This window comes from Rhinolophus hipposideros (genome assembly GCF_964194185.1).
Source record: "Rhinolophus hipposideros genome assembly, chromosome: 24".
NCBI classification, from domain to species: domain Eukaryota; kingdom Metazoa; phylum Chordata; class Mammalia; order Chiroptera; family Rhinolophidae; genus Rhinolophus; species Rhinolophus hipposideros.
The window spans coordinates 5,004,132-5,019,219 of NC_138070.1; the positions used below are offsets into that span (position 1 = coordinate 5,004,132).

At 49.7% G+C, this 15,088-nt stretch overlaps 3 protein-coding genes across 3 annotated transcripts; 2 read left to right on the forward strand and 1 right to left on the reverse strand.

The window, feature by feature from the left end:
• Positions 1–645: 645 nt before the first annotated feature.
• On the forward strand, positions 646–11,204 carry DIABLO (diablo IAP-binding mitochondrial protein). The gene is made up of 6 exons (XM_081037599.1): positions 646–1,235; positions 2,022–2,148; positions 5,050–5,181; positions 5,884–5,994; positions 6,337–6,433; positions 10,436–11,204. Exons 1-6 carry the CDS (start codon positions 1,186–1,188, stop codon positions 10,630–10,632), a joined length of 714 nt encoding a protein of 237 aa, XP_080893725.1. The 5' UTR covers positions 646–1,185; the 3' UTR covers positions 10,633–11,204.
• Positions 671–805, forward strand: LOC308492500 (uncharacterized protein; the record flags this gene model as incomplete). The annotated part of the gene is made up of 1 exon (XM_081037600.1): positions 671–805. The coding sequence occupies one exon, from the start codon at positions 671–673 to the stop codon at positions 803–805; it is 135 nt and encodes a 44-aa protein (XP_080893726.1).
• A 132-nt stretch (positions 11,205–11,336) lies between the features above and the next one.
• B3GNT4 (UDP-GlcNAc:betaGal beta-1,3-N-acetylglucosaminyltransferase 4) lies at positions 11,337–14,922 on the reverse strand. The gene is made up of 2 exons (XM_081037192.1): positions 14,818–14,922; positions 11,337–12,564 (listed from the first exon to the last, which is right to left on the reverse strand). Exon 2 carries the CDS (start codon positions 12,555–12,557, stop codon positions 11,484–11,486), a length of 1,074 nt encoding a protein of 357 aa, XP_080893318.1. The 5' UTR covers positions 12,558–12,564; positions 14,818–14,922; the 3' UTR covers positions 11,337–11,483.
• Positions 14,923–15,088: the final 166 nt, after the last annotated feature.

A 15,088-nucleotide genomic window follows, 5' to 3' on the forward strand; every position in this document is an offset into this window, starting at 1 on the left:
CCCGCAGTAGTGGTTGGCCAAAAGGGCAAGTGTGCTGGACCACAAAGCAAAGACCCTTAAACTGCATATTAACAAGCCTCGGGGCCAGGGGAATTGCAGAGGGGCTGCAGTGAGGGCCTGCTGCCTTCCCCTTACCCAAGTGGGTCTCTTCACTTCCCTTTCCAAGCTGCGGAGGACAGCTGGGGCGGCAGCTTGAGTGATGGGGAAAGAAAGCTTTACTCCACCAGCCAGCCCATTAGCAGCACTCACAGCATTAAAAATGCAGGAGGTGGACGGGAGGAGAGGGCCTGCCATGAAGACTAGTGCAGCAGCAGGTGCTGGGAACAGCCTGGCTTCTCTCTCGGTTGAGCCCAGATCCAGATTAGGAGCCCAATAATGAGGGGAACCTTTGGTTTAAAAGAATTTTGTAGTGTAAATGCAAAGAGAGCATGGAATGGTTGTTAGGGAGAAAATCAGCACCTTGGGCTTCCTTGTCCTTAGGAAAGAGTGTTTACTTTTCGGAGGGCCGGGACCCGGCCTGTATCCACACAGCCTAGAACAGTGCCTGGCTCAGCAGCGCCTGCCCAGCGTCCTATGGAGGTCAGGCAAGGGCAGCAACCTTCCTCTTTTCGTACTCAGGGTCTCCCGCGTGCCCCCGCCCCGCAGGTCCTCGGGCCTCCCGCGCAGGGCGATGCCGGCCTCGTCCACCATCCACGTGCTGCAGCTGCTGCGGGAGCTGCTGGCCTTCGTGCTCCTTAGCTACACGGTGCTCATCGGGGCGCTGCTGCTGGCCGGCTGGACCACCTACTTCCTGGTGCTGAAGTGACAGCGCCGCCGGCCCGCTCCCCGCCCCTCCCGTCCTCCTCCGGCCGGGCCCAGCGCAGCCTCTCCGAGCGCGGGCCAGACCCGGGCCCAAGTCCAACCACCCCTCACGACGGCGGACTTCTCTCCGCCCGCTGGGCGCCCGCAGGCCCAGGGCCCGCCCCGCCCCCCGCGGAAGCTCCGGCGGTTGGGTACCCGGAGCGACCGTTACAGGCGTTACCCTAAGCCCCGCCCCCCAATCCCCGCCCGTCCAATCCGGACTGCTCCCTTGGGCAGGGGCGTGGCCATGGGGCCTTGCCCACCTAAATTGAGGCCGCACCCCGCCCTCCGCTCACGAAGCGACGTCACTTCCGGCGTGTACGTCTGGCGTCTGCCCGCCGCGGGATGGCGGCTCTGAGGAGTTGGCTGTCGCGGGGCGTAACCTCGTTCTTCAGGTACCGCTGCTGTCGTGTAGGAGGGCCGGACGGGAGCCGGGGAGGCGACGCAGATAATTCCGAAGCTGGGACTGCAGCGCCGGCCTTGCTGGCGCGCCCTTCTCTCGGGCTTGCGGGCCGCGGCGTCCCGCCCCTCTCAGAGGGCTGAGGACGTCACTCGCCTGCCCGGAGGGGAGGTGTCGCCCCCTCCGCCGGGCCCGGGGTTCAGTCCTCTTTCACGGCTTTTCCGTTGTTCCACCTGTTGGAAGCGAGTCCCCCCGACCTCCAGCAGTCTTGTCGGGGCGGACCGGCCTGCCCACGAGCTCCGGTCGGCCCGTCGGAGGCCTGGGGTCGGGGGAGTGGAGGAGAGGCCGCGGCTGGTGACGGGTTATTGGGGGAAGTTTTCCCTGAGGGAACGGGCCCTCGCTCTCGCGGCCCCTGCGGCTGCCACGTGTTGTCTGGCGGGGGGTCGCTGAGACCCCTTGCCCGAGTCCAGAGCTGCACGCTGCCTGCAGGAGCGTCCGTGTGGCGTGAGGTTTTACATCGCTTTGGGACCGCCTCTGAACCGGCCGCACGCGGTGCCTGTCAAACGCCACCGCTCCTCGGGCCGCGTTCCCGCTCGGCAGGGCCTCGCGGGGGGGGGGCTCAGAGGCGGTCGCGTCTTTCGCGAGGCCAGGGCTTCCCAGGCCAAGCCGGCGCCTGCACTAGGTTCCCTGGGGCCCCTGTGAGTTTCCCACCCCCGCAAAGAAGTGCAAGGGCTTTCGCAGAGCGGTGGCTGTGCCCTATTAGATTGGACTCCGTTTCTAGGTACAGACAGTGTGTCCCGCTCGTGGCCAGCTTTAAGAAGCGCTGTTGCTCAGAACTGACGAGGCCGTGGCGCAAAACGGTGGCAGTGGGATTTGGAGTCGCCCTGTGTGCAGTTCCTATTGCTCAGGTAAAGGACGCTCGTGTCGCTCGGTGTTTCCTGTGGTCGTGGACGGTGGCCCTTTGACTCTCGGTTGGAGCAGCAGCAGCAGAGCCGCTCTCACCGTTTACCCAGCGCGCCCCTCCCTCCCACTCGAGGGGATACTTCCTGCGGTACCAGCATCTCCTTCCCAGAGCTGAGCACATGTTCGTGTCCCCGTTTTGATTGCCTCTTTTGGTGGGAACAGTATGTCAAGTTGGTCACATTGTGTAAAGAGGGAAGAGAGAAGAAGAGTGTTAGCAAAATAGTCTTTCATTCAACAAAAATTTACTGAGCGTTTTTTGTGTGCCACACACTGAGAACGTAAGAGCAAAACAAAGTTTCTGCTCTCATTAAGCTTACATTCTGGAGAGAGGAAAGGGGAGAAAATCAACAAATATAAAATGCCAGGTGATGACAAGTGCTAAGCAGAAAACAAATAGGGGAAGGAACTAGAAAGTGCTGGGAGGGCCTTGTTTTGGGTGAGACAGGGTGGTCGGGGAGGGCTACTGAAAAGGTGGTATTTAAGGAGAGATCAGAATAATCTGAGAGAAGGAGCCATGGTCGTATCCTGGGGAAGAGCTGGCCAGGCAGAAGGAACTCTTGAGTGCAAAGGTCCAGACAGTGCGCGTGATGTGTGTGGTGCATCGAAAGGAGGTGAGTGTTGCCAGAGCGGAAAGAGGAAGAGAAAGTAATAGATGAGGCCAGAGGGTGAGCTGATGATCAAACTGTGTGTTTTGTACTTTGTGGGCCATTGTAAAGCTTTGGAATTTATTCTGAAAAACCACAAAGGATTTTAACACAACATTATTATTATGATCTGACATAACTTTTTATTTATTTTCTTTCGTTCAAAAAACAGAAATTTTCAAAGAACAGCAATCTATATTCATTGCATATATTTGACACAATTGTGTTGTGTCAGACTTGAAGAGGTGCATTCATTCTAGAGAGTTTTTTAGCAGCTTACTTGAAAAATGCCATCTAGATATTTCTTCAGTTAATGAAAAGAAGTGTATATGTTTCATTGACTGGATTGTATTTCTGAAGATTTAAAACTATAAAATAGAAACATTTTAGAGAAATCAAATACATTCACTCAATGAAAAAGATTTTTCTATCCTGATTCTCTCAAATATGGTAAAATATTATTTTAAGCCTTATTAAATAATAATTTGTGGATTCTGCATAAGCAGTATCAATTTCAGTAATAGAAGTAATTTTGTTAAACTCATGTTTTAGAAAATAGAAGCATCTCACTGGCTCTGTGCCCCTCAGCAGTTAGTGGTTTTTTAGTCCCATCCCTCCCCATTCATCCTCATTTGGCTTGTCTGTGTTTGTGGGGTCTGTTTCTGTTTTGTTTATTCTTTTCCCATTCAGTAGGCTGTCTTTTCATTTTATTGGTTTCCTTTGCTGTGCAAAAACTTTTGTTTGATGTAATCCCATTTGTTTCTTTTTTTTGTTTCCCTTGCTCAAGGAGATATATCCAAAATGATATTGCTAATACCAGTGTCAGAGTTTACTGCGTATGTTTTCTTCTAGGAGTTTTATGGTTTCAGATCTAACATTTAAGTCTTTAATCCATTTTGAGTTTATTTCTGTAATAGTGTAAGTGGTCCAATTTCATTTTTTTTTTTGCATGTGTCTGTCCAGTTTTGCCAACACCACTTACTGAAGAGACTGTCTTTACCCCTACCTCCTTTGTCATAGATTAGTTGACCCATATAAGCAAGGATTTATTTCTGGGCTCTGTGTTCTAGTCTATAGGTGTACATCTGTTTTTATGCCAGTACCATACTCTTTTGATGATTGTAGCTTTAGAGTGTAGTTTGATATCAGGGAGTGTGATATCTCCCACTTTGCTCTTTCTCAAGATTTCTTTGGCTATTCAGGGTCTTTTGTAGTTCCCTATAATTTTAGGATTAGTTGTTCTAATTCCAAGAATGCCACTGGTACTTTAATAAGGATTACATTGAATCTGTATATTACTTTAGGTAGTAAGGACATTTTAACAATATTCTACCAATCCATGAGCAAGGTATGTCCTTTCATTTATTTGTATCTTGTTCATTTTCTTTTTTCAGTGTCTGATTTATTGAAGTTTTCAGAGTACAGGTCTTTCACCTCTTTGGTTAAGATATTTCCTACGTATCTCATGCTTTTTGATGCAATTGTAAATGGGAGTGTTTTCTTAATTTCTTCTTCTGATAATTCATTATTGATGTATACAAACGCAACAGATTACTTTATATTGATTCTGTATCTTGCAACTTTACTGAAGTCATTTATTAGTTCTGTTAGTTTTTTTGGTGGCGTCTTTAGGGTAGTATCGTGTCATCTGTTGACATAACTTTTTAAAGGTTGCTGTGTGGAACTAGACTCAGCATAATCCTCAGCTCTGTGATGCCTTTTCTAAGCTGTTCTCATTCAACACAGAAGTGACAGCTCCCTATGTGGGCCCCACTATATCCCGTACAGACTGCTGCCACAGCTCCCATGATGCTTGATTGCGTTCACTTTTCAAGTCCTCTCCCCTCCCCATCTGGAATCTTTGAGGGCAGAGAATATATCTTATCTTTATATCCCAAGCATCTAGCACTGTGGTAATGAATGAATCATAACTTCATGAAATTGGTTATAATTACTTGTCTTTTATATAAAGAAATACTTTACTTTTTGGAGCAGAGACTAAAGAATAAAGGTAAAAAGCACACTCTGGAATTATTTCCATTTATTGTCTTAAGCAGCCAAAGTAAAGCTTAGAAAGAAACAGCTGGCCCCAAAACTTCATGCATTTGTAGCACGAGGGTCACATTTCCACTTGGCTGTCTGTGAGGACGTTCTCAGCCCAGGCTTCACTTCAGACATAGACTGAAAATGTTTGTCTTTCAGAAATCGGAGCCTCATTCTCTTAGCAACGATGCACTAATGAGGAGGGCTGTGTCTCTGGTAACAGACAGCACCTCCACCTTCCTCTCTCAGACCACATACGCGCTGATTGAAGCAATCACTGAGTACACTAAGGTAAGCGCCCTCCTGTGAAGTCTTGATCATCTAGACCAGTGGCAGGCCAACTACGGCCCACAGACCAAGTCCAAGCTTTACCAGAACGTGGCCAGGCTCACTTATTTATGTATCACCTGGGACTGCTTTCGTGAGCTGAAAAACTGCAGCAAAGACTGCAGGGCCCCACAAAAAATATTTACTCTCTGGCCCTTTACCAAAAATAGTTGGCTGAGCCCTGAACTAAATCACTGGTTTTTAGACTTTTTCCAGGAACCCTTTTTAAAAGAAAAATCTTAAATATAGCAGCCCAGTTTATAAGACAGGGGAACCAGCTGACCTGGTTCAGTTTGGGGCAGAAGGTCCAGGGTACCTCCGGCAGCACCAGCGGTTCTCTGTGAGGACAGTTTGAAAACCACTGATCTGAGCTAATAGAGTAGATGGAGAATCAAAACCATTTAAAAGTCTCGTCTGTATGTTTATTTTACCTTTATTTTCCAGCAGTTTTTTTCTCAGCCTTTGAATCCCCCTTTGGCATTGTATTCTCTGTCTGAATTGCTAATGAGCTTTCAACACCACAGAAGTTGATAAGTGGAGATACTGTCCTGGTGTAATGCCCATACAATAGTGATGGGACCTCATCTCCTTGAGGTGTAAGTCTCACTATTCCTACACAATATGCCTCGCTTATTTTACTCAGACTTGTTTATTCTACATTTGTAGGCTGTTTATACCTTAATTTCTCTGTACCGACAATATACAAGTTTACTTGGGAAAATGAATTCACAGGAGGAAGATGAAGTGTGGCAGGTGATCATAGGAGCCAGAGTTGAGGTAAGCAAAGGTTACTAGGCATTTCTTCCTTTTTTTAAATTTTTATTGGAGAATATTGGGGAACAGTGTGTTTTTCCAGTCAAGTCAAGTCATTTTCAATCTAGTTGTGGAGGGCGCAGCTCACTGGCCCATGTGGGAATCTAACCAGTGACCTGGGTGTTACGAGCTTTGCACCCCTTAGGTAGGCATTTCTGTATTAGTGCTTCTACCTCACTGTGGTTTCTAAAGTATTGAATTAAGGTGTCTACCCAATAACTTTCTCTAAATCTCCCATTTTGAATCAATCCATTTAAATGTGCTTAACCCCTTCAAGTTGTCTGAAGCATTTTCTTTCATTTACAGATGACTTCGAAACAACAAGAGTACTTGAAGTTGGAAACCACGTGGATGACTGCAGTTGGTCTTTCAGAGATGGCAGCGGAAGCTGCGTACCACACTGGTAGGTTCAAGTTTTCACTGTGGAAGTGCAGCTTGACTTTTGACCTGGCTGTAAAAGGAGGGATTTGGATTCATGGTCTAAAGCCCAGTGTGGCTCTAACTTGGTGAGAATAGGTCCCCTTTGGCAGTATATTAACCAGCATTTTACTTGCACAATAGGAAGAATTAAAGCCCCTGTAGGCCAGACCACTAGAAGCCAGGTTGTCAATATCTACAAAATTAAAAATAATAAAACTGCAGCCATTCGGAAAATTTGATTGCTTCCAAATAGTTTTTAAGCGTTTTTTTGTTTTGTTTTGTTTTGTTTTTTAAATAACCCAGATAGTTTTTGAATAACTAGTATTTGTCTATTTCAGACTTTGTGTTGAGCATTTTATAGGTACTTTTGATCCCCCCCACCTCCCTTAAAGTAGGACCTATTATTATTCTCACTTTACAGGTGAAGAAACTGGGGGACAAAGCGGCTAAGTTATTTACCCAGGATGCTGTGGTACAAGAAATAAACAGGCAAACTAGGATTTAGCCAGGTAGAAAAATTCTAACACCTTTGCTCCTGGTAGACCCGCTGCAGCCTATGTGCCTGGGTGCTCCAGCACAGCAAATAGTTTATTCGTGCACCAGGGTGATTTTTGAACATCACTATCCATCCAGTGGGCTTGAGCGAAATGGTTTCTTAATTAAGTGTAGTTTGAGGGAAACCCTAGTTTAACATCTTACCTGATTGGTCCCAAACAAGGTAGCTCAGAAATTATAGTCTAGGACCAGCTCTACTAAGAAACTGGTCTGTTAAAATACTTTTGTTTTCTGATTTCATGCTATCAGACTTGGGACTCTAACACCAAATCTTAACAAGGCTACAAAAGAAACTTTTCTTTTTTTTTTTTTTTTTTTTTTTTTTTTTTTTTTTTTAGTAAAAACACAAAAATTCTTAGTTAACTAAAACCTAAGGAATCAGAGGATCTGAAAACAGGACTGGAATGAAGAGTGAAACAATAGAAGTGTGAAAATAGCATAAGGGCATGGCACAGCTGAGCTGGGAGCAGAGTTCCAGACTCAGTGAAGGGGAGAGATGGCTAAGCTACTGCGGGAGGAACGTCCCCAGGCAGCTTCACACTCACCTATGCAGGCTTAGCTCTAGAGCAGGTGCAGGCATTATCTGCAAAAATAGACATTTCCCAGAACTGATTGAAAGGGCTCACAAAGGTTCTGAACAGAATTAAAAAAATAAAAATAAAAAAATCACATGGCAAAAAAGATTCAGAGTGGAAAATATACACAGAAAAATCTGAAAAACTATAAGCAAAGATATACCTACAGAGGAAGTATAATCAGATGTTAATCTTTTGGCAAACCCAGGTACAAGGTGACAAATCTTAACCTAGAATTTTATGTCTAGTAAGACATCATTAAAGTGTGAGAATGAAGGATATTTTCAGACATATAATGACTGAAAGTTTACCAAACACATATGCTTTTTAGAAAAACTACTCTGTGAAGAAAAATGAGAAGCAACTGAGGTACAAGAATAATGAACCAAATTAAGTAAAACTTGTGAGAAGTTTTTAGTGTTAAACAGATTTTTAAATAATGAAATCAGTTTGCGGAAGAAGTGAAATGAAAGCACACCAAGCTTTTTTACCTTGTTTGGGAAGAGAGACATTGGTTTAATGTTAGACATTGTTAAACAGAAAGAATGGGTGGGGGTTGGGGAGAAAGGCAGGAAAGGTTTAAAAGAAATAAAGCAAATTAGAAGAATAGGTTCAAACGTCGTAATTAGAATACGAATAAATTTACTATTATTAAATGATACTTTTAGATTGTGTTGAAATATTTCTAGCTGAAACTGTTTATAGAGGCACCCCTAAAACAAAATGGCATAGGCAGGTTGAAAATTATAATAAACCAAACCATTAACAAGAAAGCTACCCCAAAAAGCTGGCCCAGCAATATCTGAATCAGAAAAAGGATTCAAGACAGAAAGCATTAAAGGGACAGAACAATTTATCAATAAGACATCAATCACAAAATGTGTACTAGTAAGGCAAAAACTGACAAACTTTGACAAGAAGGAACTTGAGCTTTATACACATCTCAAATACTCAGTGGTCAAAACCAAAAAAATTAGAGCTATAAAAGGTTGGAACAATGATTTTTAAAAGCTTAACCAAGTAAATATACTGAATATAAAATTTTTCTCCCCCTCCAAAATATTCTTTTCAAACACAAGTAGAACATGTACAAAAATTGATTTTGTGCCAGATGACAAAGACTCAGCAAATTCCTTCACACCCCTTCACCACCAAAAATCAAAATGGAAATTTAAAAATATTTAGAACTATGATGACAAATGCAGTAGACAGTAGACCCAGGGAGTTGTAGACAAAGTCCCTTTTAAAGAGAAGTGGACACTTTTAAAGGCATGTGTCATAAATACAAAGAAAAGCAGCTATGAATGACAGGTAATGTTCACTCTACCAAGAAGTACTGAAAATAAACAGTCGTTTAACCCAATAACTAAGAAAAAGAGCAAAATAAATCCAGACAGTGTGAAAAAAAAAAAAAGTGTAAGAAGATTAAAAAAAGAAATAGTCAAAAAGGCAAAATCTGGTTCCTTGAACAAATAAGATTCGGCACGTATGACTTTTTAGAGAGCGAAAATAACATCTGAAAGGGCTACTATAAATAATGAAGGTTTTTTACATTATGTGAGAATATTACAATCTGTATGTAAATTCCAAATTGGTCCAAGAAGTAAAGAATCCAAACAAGATCAATAACCATAAAAGTTGAATTTGTATTCAAAGTTTGTGCCCCAAATTGGGCACTAAGCCCAGGCTGTTTTGTGGGCGAGTTTTATCATATATTCAAGAAACATTCCTATGTTACAGAAAGTGGACCATGACATACAAGATGATGACAAGCCTCCTATTATAATTGTATGAAGTCAGCATAGGCCGGATCCCAGAATGGACTAGGGCAGCACCAAAACAAAAAAAACCTGGAGTTCAGTATTTCTTATAATACAGATGTAAGTCAGATGTAGCCGTTTACCACCAAAATAGAATAATTCAACATTGGACAAATACTGTCAGCATGATTGACTACTTGAGATTACCTGTAGTTGATTAAAGGAGAAAAGCCACCTATGTAATCCTATCAGTATATGCCCAAAAGCCTTTGGTAAAATGTAGTACCCATTTATGTTTTAAATCTAAGTACAGCTATGAATAGAGAGGATTTTCTTAACATGATAAAGGTGAAGTAATCCTACTTCATAGTGCAATATGAGAAGCATCTCTGTCAAGGTCAGAAATAAAGGATGGATGGACGCCTGCTGTTCTCCATTACCTTTCAGCATTGTACTGAAGGTTCTCATTGATGCATAAGGTAGAAAACCACCCGTGTTCTACAGAGGAATGGATAAATACTCATATCTATATGATGATACACTAGCAGCAGGTAAAGGAATAAGAGAGCCCAAAAACATTTAAAAAACAAAATTGCAAATATGTTCAATAAATGCCTTTTGTGCTAACATTTATAGTAACTATTTTTCTAAGCATTCCACATGTATATGGTTACATTTTAAAAAATAAGAAAGATGCCTTTTAAACTTCAAACGGGTTATATTTGAAGATTGGTTAGGGTGAGGAAAGAAATGTTTTGACAACTTTATTAGTGATCTCTTAATTTGTCAAAAAGTGTATCGCTTGTGTAGTTAAAAATTTAAATTCATAGAACATCTGTATTAAGAGCTGTATAGCTACAAAGATGGTGGGACTTGCAGTTAATAATTATCATAGCTGCTCACAGCTGGAGAAAAATGCTGGGATTTTGACGAGAGAAAGTAAAATGCAGACCTGAATGTGGAGGTAGAGGCGTCTCTGCAGAGGGAAGGCCAGCAGGGAGGGCAGGGAAAGTGGTTCCAAGAGGTGCTCAGGCGACAACCACGGAGCCCCCAGCCTTCCTCTTGTCCACTTGCACCTACCCTGTTTGCCTGCAGGAGCAGATCAGGCCTCCGTCACCGCCAGGAGCCACATCCAGCTGGTGAAATCGCAGGTGCAGGAGGTGCGTCAGCTCTGCCAGAAAGCAGAAGCCAAGTTGACAGAGGCACAGACGGCAGAGCTCCTTCAGAAAACGCAGGAGGACGCGGACGAGAGGGCTGAGCCGGAGCCGGAGGCCTACCTGCGAGAAGACTGAGGGCCCGCGCCGCCCGTGTCCACCCACCAGCCTGGGTGGGCACAGCTTCCTCTGCAGGGAGAGGGGAAGGCCAGAGGCCTTTGGGAGCTGTGTGCCTGACCCTCCCCCGTGGTCCCAGTCGTACGGGACAGACCTGGTTCTTAGCCCGGACACCACACCCCGCCCTCCCACCCACAGCATCTCACCAACCTGGCCAGAGAGAGGGCTCCTTTTGTGTCAGGCCCACAAGCTCTGTAGCTGTTAGACCTCAGTCTCCGACCTTACCTTTTCAGATAGGATTTAGTGTTTGCTCCCTCCATAGGGATGTGAGTTTGGGGAGAGAGGGGAGCCTGTTCTGTTTGTAAGATGTCTTTTTAAGTGTTTCGGATGCCTTCTGTGACCTGGCCCCACTGTCCAGGCCAACGAGCCACAACAGTCCATTATTCTTAAGAGACTGAATGCAGAGTGTTTACCTGGTACTGTCAACAGGACTTACTCCAACACACGCTTCCCGTGTCCTTCTTTCCTTCGAGTTTCTCTATTGTATCTGAAGGAGAATAATTTTTTTTGCATTTAAAAAAGAAAATGTATGTATGTGCGTGTCTTCTGGGGCCCTGTGCGGCCTCCCACCTTCACCCCCCAGACTGGCAGAGCCCTGAGAGGCTGTAGGAGTCCCACATGGAGTTTTGGCAGCTTTGCTTTGGCTCCCATTCAACAAGTTAGCCAGGTTTCAGTGTTTTTAATCAAAGTTAGAAAAGTTTGGGAGGGGGTTACAAACACTAAGTCAGCGTTTCCTGGTGATCAGCATGGGTCAAGTTTCAAGGTTCTCAATTTCTCATCACGATGGGAAAATCGACACTCAGTCCTCTCACTCAGCCCACTCCTCGGAGCTGGGACATGGGGGCAGCCGCGCACTTGAGCCCCTCATCTGTCACCAGTGCCCACATGGTCCACATCTCCAGGGGGCTGAGGCGGTGCACCAGCAGGAGCCCTCTGTACAGGCAGGGGTCCAGGGGGTCCAGGGGCCGCCGTATTCCAAACGTCTTGAAGCCAGCATGGTGCACGGGACTCACCCCCAGCTTCCTCAGGCACATACCCACAAACACGTCATCGATGGGGAAGAGTTCAGCCTCTTCCACGGCTGCCTGCAGGCGCCGCACGGTGGCTCTGGACATGACGTACCCTCCACCCCCAGCATAGGGCGGGTAGTGGCGAGCCCTGTACATGGAGGGTGGGATGAAGTATTTGACCTTGGTGTTCCTGTTAGGCAGAGCCTGGCGGATGACGTCTCCCACCAGGAGGTCTTTCGCTGGGTCCCAGCCATCCAGGAACTCCAGCACATTGGGGACATGGACAAAGACATCGTCATCTCCCTTTAGCATGAAGTGGGCCTGGGGACAGGCAGCCGCCACCCAGCGCTGCAGGTGCAGCTCCTTGAGCGTCAGGTTGAAGAAGTCCTCAGCAAAGTCCCACTGGAGAATATCATCAAACTCCCGACTCTCATAGGCCAGCAGCTGGGCTGGGGGTGCAGGGCCTGCCACCCCGAGGAGGAACACCAGCTTCACCTGCCGGCGCCTGGCCCAGTCCCCCTTCCGACCCCATGTGCTGCGGATGGCCGCACGCCGCTCCACGTGGCCCGGCTGCGACTTGATGGCCAGGAGCAGAAAGATGTCCTTGGCACAGCCTGAAGGCTCCAACAAGATGGAGAAGTTGCGGCAGTGGCGATAGGTCAAGAAGAGGCGGTGACGGCTAGGCAGGGACAGGGAGGCATTAGCCACCGTGTGGTTGGGTGGACACTGGCTGCGGCGGGGCCCTGGGGGAGCCCAGAAGGGCTGGCGCACCATGGAGCCCCCTGCCGGCTTGGCTTCCTTCTTCAGGAAGAGCAGGCAGCTGAGCAGCAGCACAGCGAGACTGTACAGGACCAGCCAGCCCAGCCTGCGGAACATGGTGGCCCTGCGAGGAAAGAGCCGTGAGAGCGGTCCCGCCCGCCCCGCCCCGCCCATGCCCGCCCCCGCCGCCCTGCTCCCAAGAGCACGTTATCCCGCGGGCCAGCAGCTACGTTCCTCCTGGCCTTTGGGACTTCTTTTATGTGTTCTTTTCAGTTTCTCCTCCGGCTCTTTCCAGAGTCCCTCTCCCAGAGGACAGACGAAGCACACCTGCGCTGCCAGCCCTCACCTTCTGGCGTCATCAGAGGGCTCTTGGGTCAACTTTCCCTTCAAAAGCAGCCACTTTAAAACTGAGGCGCCCCGAGCGTTTTCAGCATTTCCCAGGAAACTCAAGTCCCTTATCTGCATCCATGAAAATGGCACAGAGCTAGTTTAGCTTCAGGTTAAATTCATTCTTAAGTACCTAACGTGATAGTCAGGGCTCCAAAAAAAGGAAGTCTGGAGTCTGGTCTGTGGGTGGCAGGCCCTGTGCTGAGTGTCTCACATGAGCACCCCAACAGCAGCAGATGGTGGGGGCCACCACAGAACACCCCCTTCACATCGGCCTGGAAGTGGCCTGGGTTTCCCGGGGAGTCAAACTGCTTCAGGGAAAAACCACAGGCACAGAAAGAGCATGAAAGCAAGTAGGGAAGCTGGAGACTCGGACCAGAGATGGCTCCCCTGCGGCCACCCCTCACCTGTCCCCACCGCTTTCCGAGTTCTAGTTTTCTAAGTCCCCCAGCAATCCAAACAAAGGTGGAGAAATGCTGACTAGAGGAGTGGCCTGCCCACGGTCAAGGGAAGCAAAGCCAGGCCTCCATCCATAACCTTCACTTCTACCCAGTTCCCCATCCTGTTGTCCCTGCCGCCGCCACCACAGACATCTCTCCTGGCTGCTAGGCATGTGTTGGCAGGCAAGACAGGCAGGTCAACGGCCCTCTCAGGGGCAGCGACGGACAAGACAAGCAGGATGAGCTGAGACAGGAAAGCGGTGATGGAACCCGTGCTGAGAAGGTTCCTGCGGCCTCCGCCGGTTAGAAAACCCTCCTCCATGAAGGAACCTTGAGCAAGAACTGGAGAAAGGGACCGAGTCACACGAAGATCTGGGGTGACTGCCCGGCAGCGGCACAGTCAAGGGCAGAGCTGAAGGAGGGAAGGCGTGCCTGCCGTTCTCGGGGACAGCCGTGCCGCGCGGCTGGAAGGCAGGGGCGGAGGAGCAGCGGCGACACAGTGAGGAGGCACGGGAGGGCTGGGGCGCGCTCGCCTGTTACTGCAGGTGCCCCAGACCCGCGGGCGGACTTAGCCGAGGGGGTGAAAGAACTTCGTCGTTTGGCTGCTGCCGGAGGACCGTGGAGGAGCAGGAATGGAAACAGGAGACCAGCTGAGAACCGCTGTCAGGACCCAAGACGCCGCCGGGCCCAGGGTGGTGGCTGTGGAGAGCGTAGGGCTGGCGGGTCTCAGTGTGGCAGACACGCGGGCTCAGGGCGAGGGGGCCCGGGTGGGCGGCCGTGCGCGTCGCGCGGGAGGCCGCGAAGCCGGCAGCGTGCTTTCGTCGTGTGCCCGGCGCGGGAACGCGCGGGCCTGATGCCCTGGGCCCAGCCCGCGCCCCTGCGCCCACGGCCCGCGGCGGCCGTCCACGGCGCGCACCAACGGCCACTCCGCGGCGCAGTGCCTGCGGTGCCCGCCTTTGCCCCCACGCACACCTGTGACTCGCATTTCAGTGCCGGCGAGCGGCTGTCTCCCTCCCACTGGGGACCCCCCCCCCCGCCCCCGCCCCAAGCCTGGTGTGTGACCCGCACCGGCTTCAGCGAGTGCTCGGCCCTCCGAGGGCAGCTGCGTCCTAAGCGTCTGCAGCTGTTTCTGGGGTAAAGGCCGCCTCGGGCCCTCACAGGGCTGTGACCCGACGTGGCGCGGTGACGGAAAGGGTCAGGGCCGGTGCGTTCCTTCCACTCGACAGTGTCTACAAGGCGGTGTGGGGCCGCGGGGTCGCCAAGCACGGCCGGGAGCCCCGCGGCGCACAGCCCTCCGGGGCGCCCAGGCCGGCCCTTCCCCGACACCCGGCTCGGCCAATCTGGCCCCAGGGGCGCGAACCGAAGCCGAGCAGCAGCCCGAGGTCGCCTGGCCCCGACGGACACGCGGCGACGGCCCCGCCGCGCCCAGACCCAACCCCTCCTCCGGCGGGAGCCCGTGGGGCGCAGAGACGCCGGCAGCCCCGGCGCCCCTCGAGGCACTGAGACACCCCTCCCAGCAGCGAGGCACGACCCGCCCCTCGCGGACCCACCTGAGCCGTGTCGCGGGGCGGGCACAGGCGACGAGTTCAGGCGAGCAGCTCGCGCCGCGGACGGGAGCAGGACACGGAGCACCGGCCGCACGCACCTCGCTGGGCTCGGGCGGTGGGCGGGGCCCGGCCGCGACCCTCGAGCCCTGGCCACGCCCACCGCGGAGGCGGGGCTTCTGGAGGGCGGGCCCGGGGCCGCAGTGGGTCTCCGCCCCCGGCCCAGAGCCCCGCTGCCCCCCGCGCCTCCGCCGGCGGAGGCGCCCCGCCCGCCCCG

Excerpts from the sequence above, each read along its gene's own strand:
- DIABLO (XM_081037599.1), top strand. The coding sequence starts at position 1,186 with ATGGCGGCTCTGAGGAGTTGGCTGTCGCGGGGCGTAACCTCGTTCTTC. Across the intron at positions 2,149-5,049 it reads GTGCAGTTCCTATTGCTCAG|AAATCGGAGCCTCATTCTCT; the intron begins GTAAAGGACGCT and ends TTTGTCTTTCAG. Across the intron at positions 5,182-5,883 it reads CAATCACTGAGTACACTAAG|GCTGTTTATACCTTAATTTC; the intron begins GTAAGCGCCCTC and ends CTACATTTGTAG.
- B3GNT4 (XM_081037192.1), bottom strand. The coding sequence starts at position 12,557 with ATGTTCCGCAGGCTGGGCTGGCTGGTCCTGTACAGTCTCGCTGTGCTG.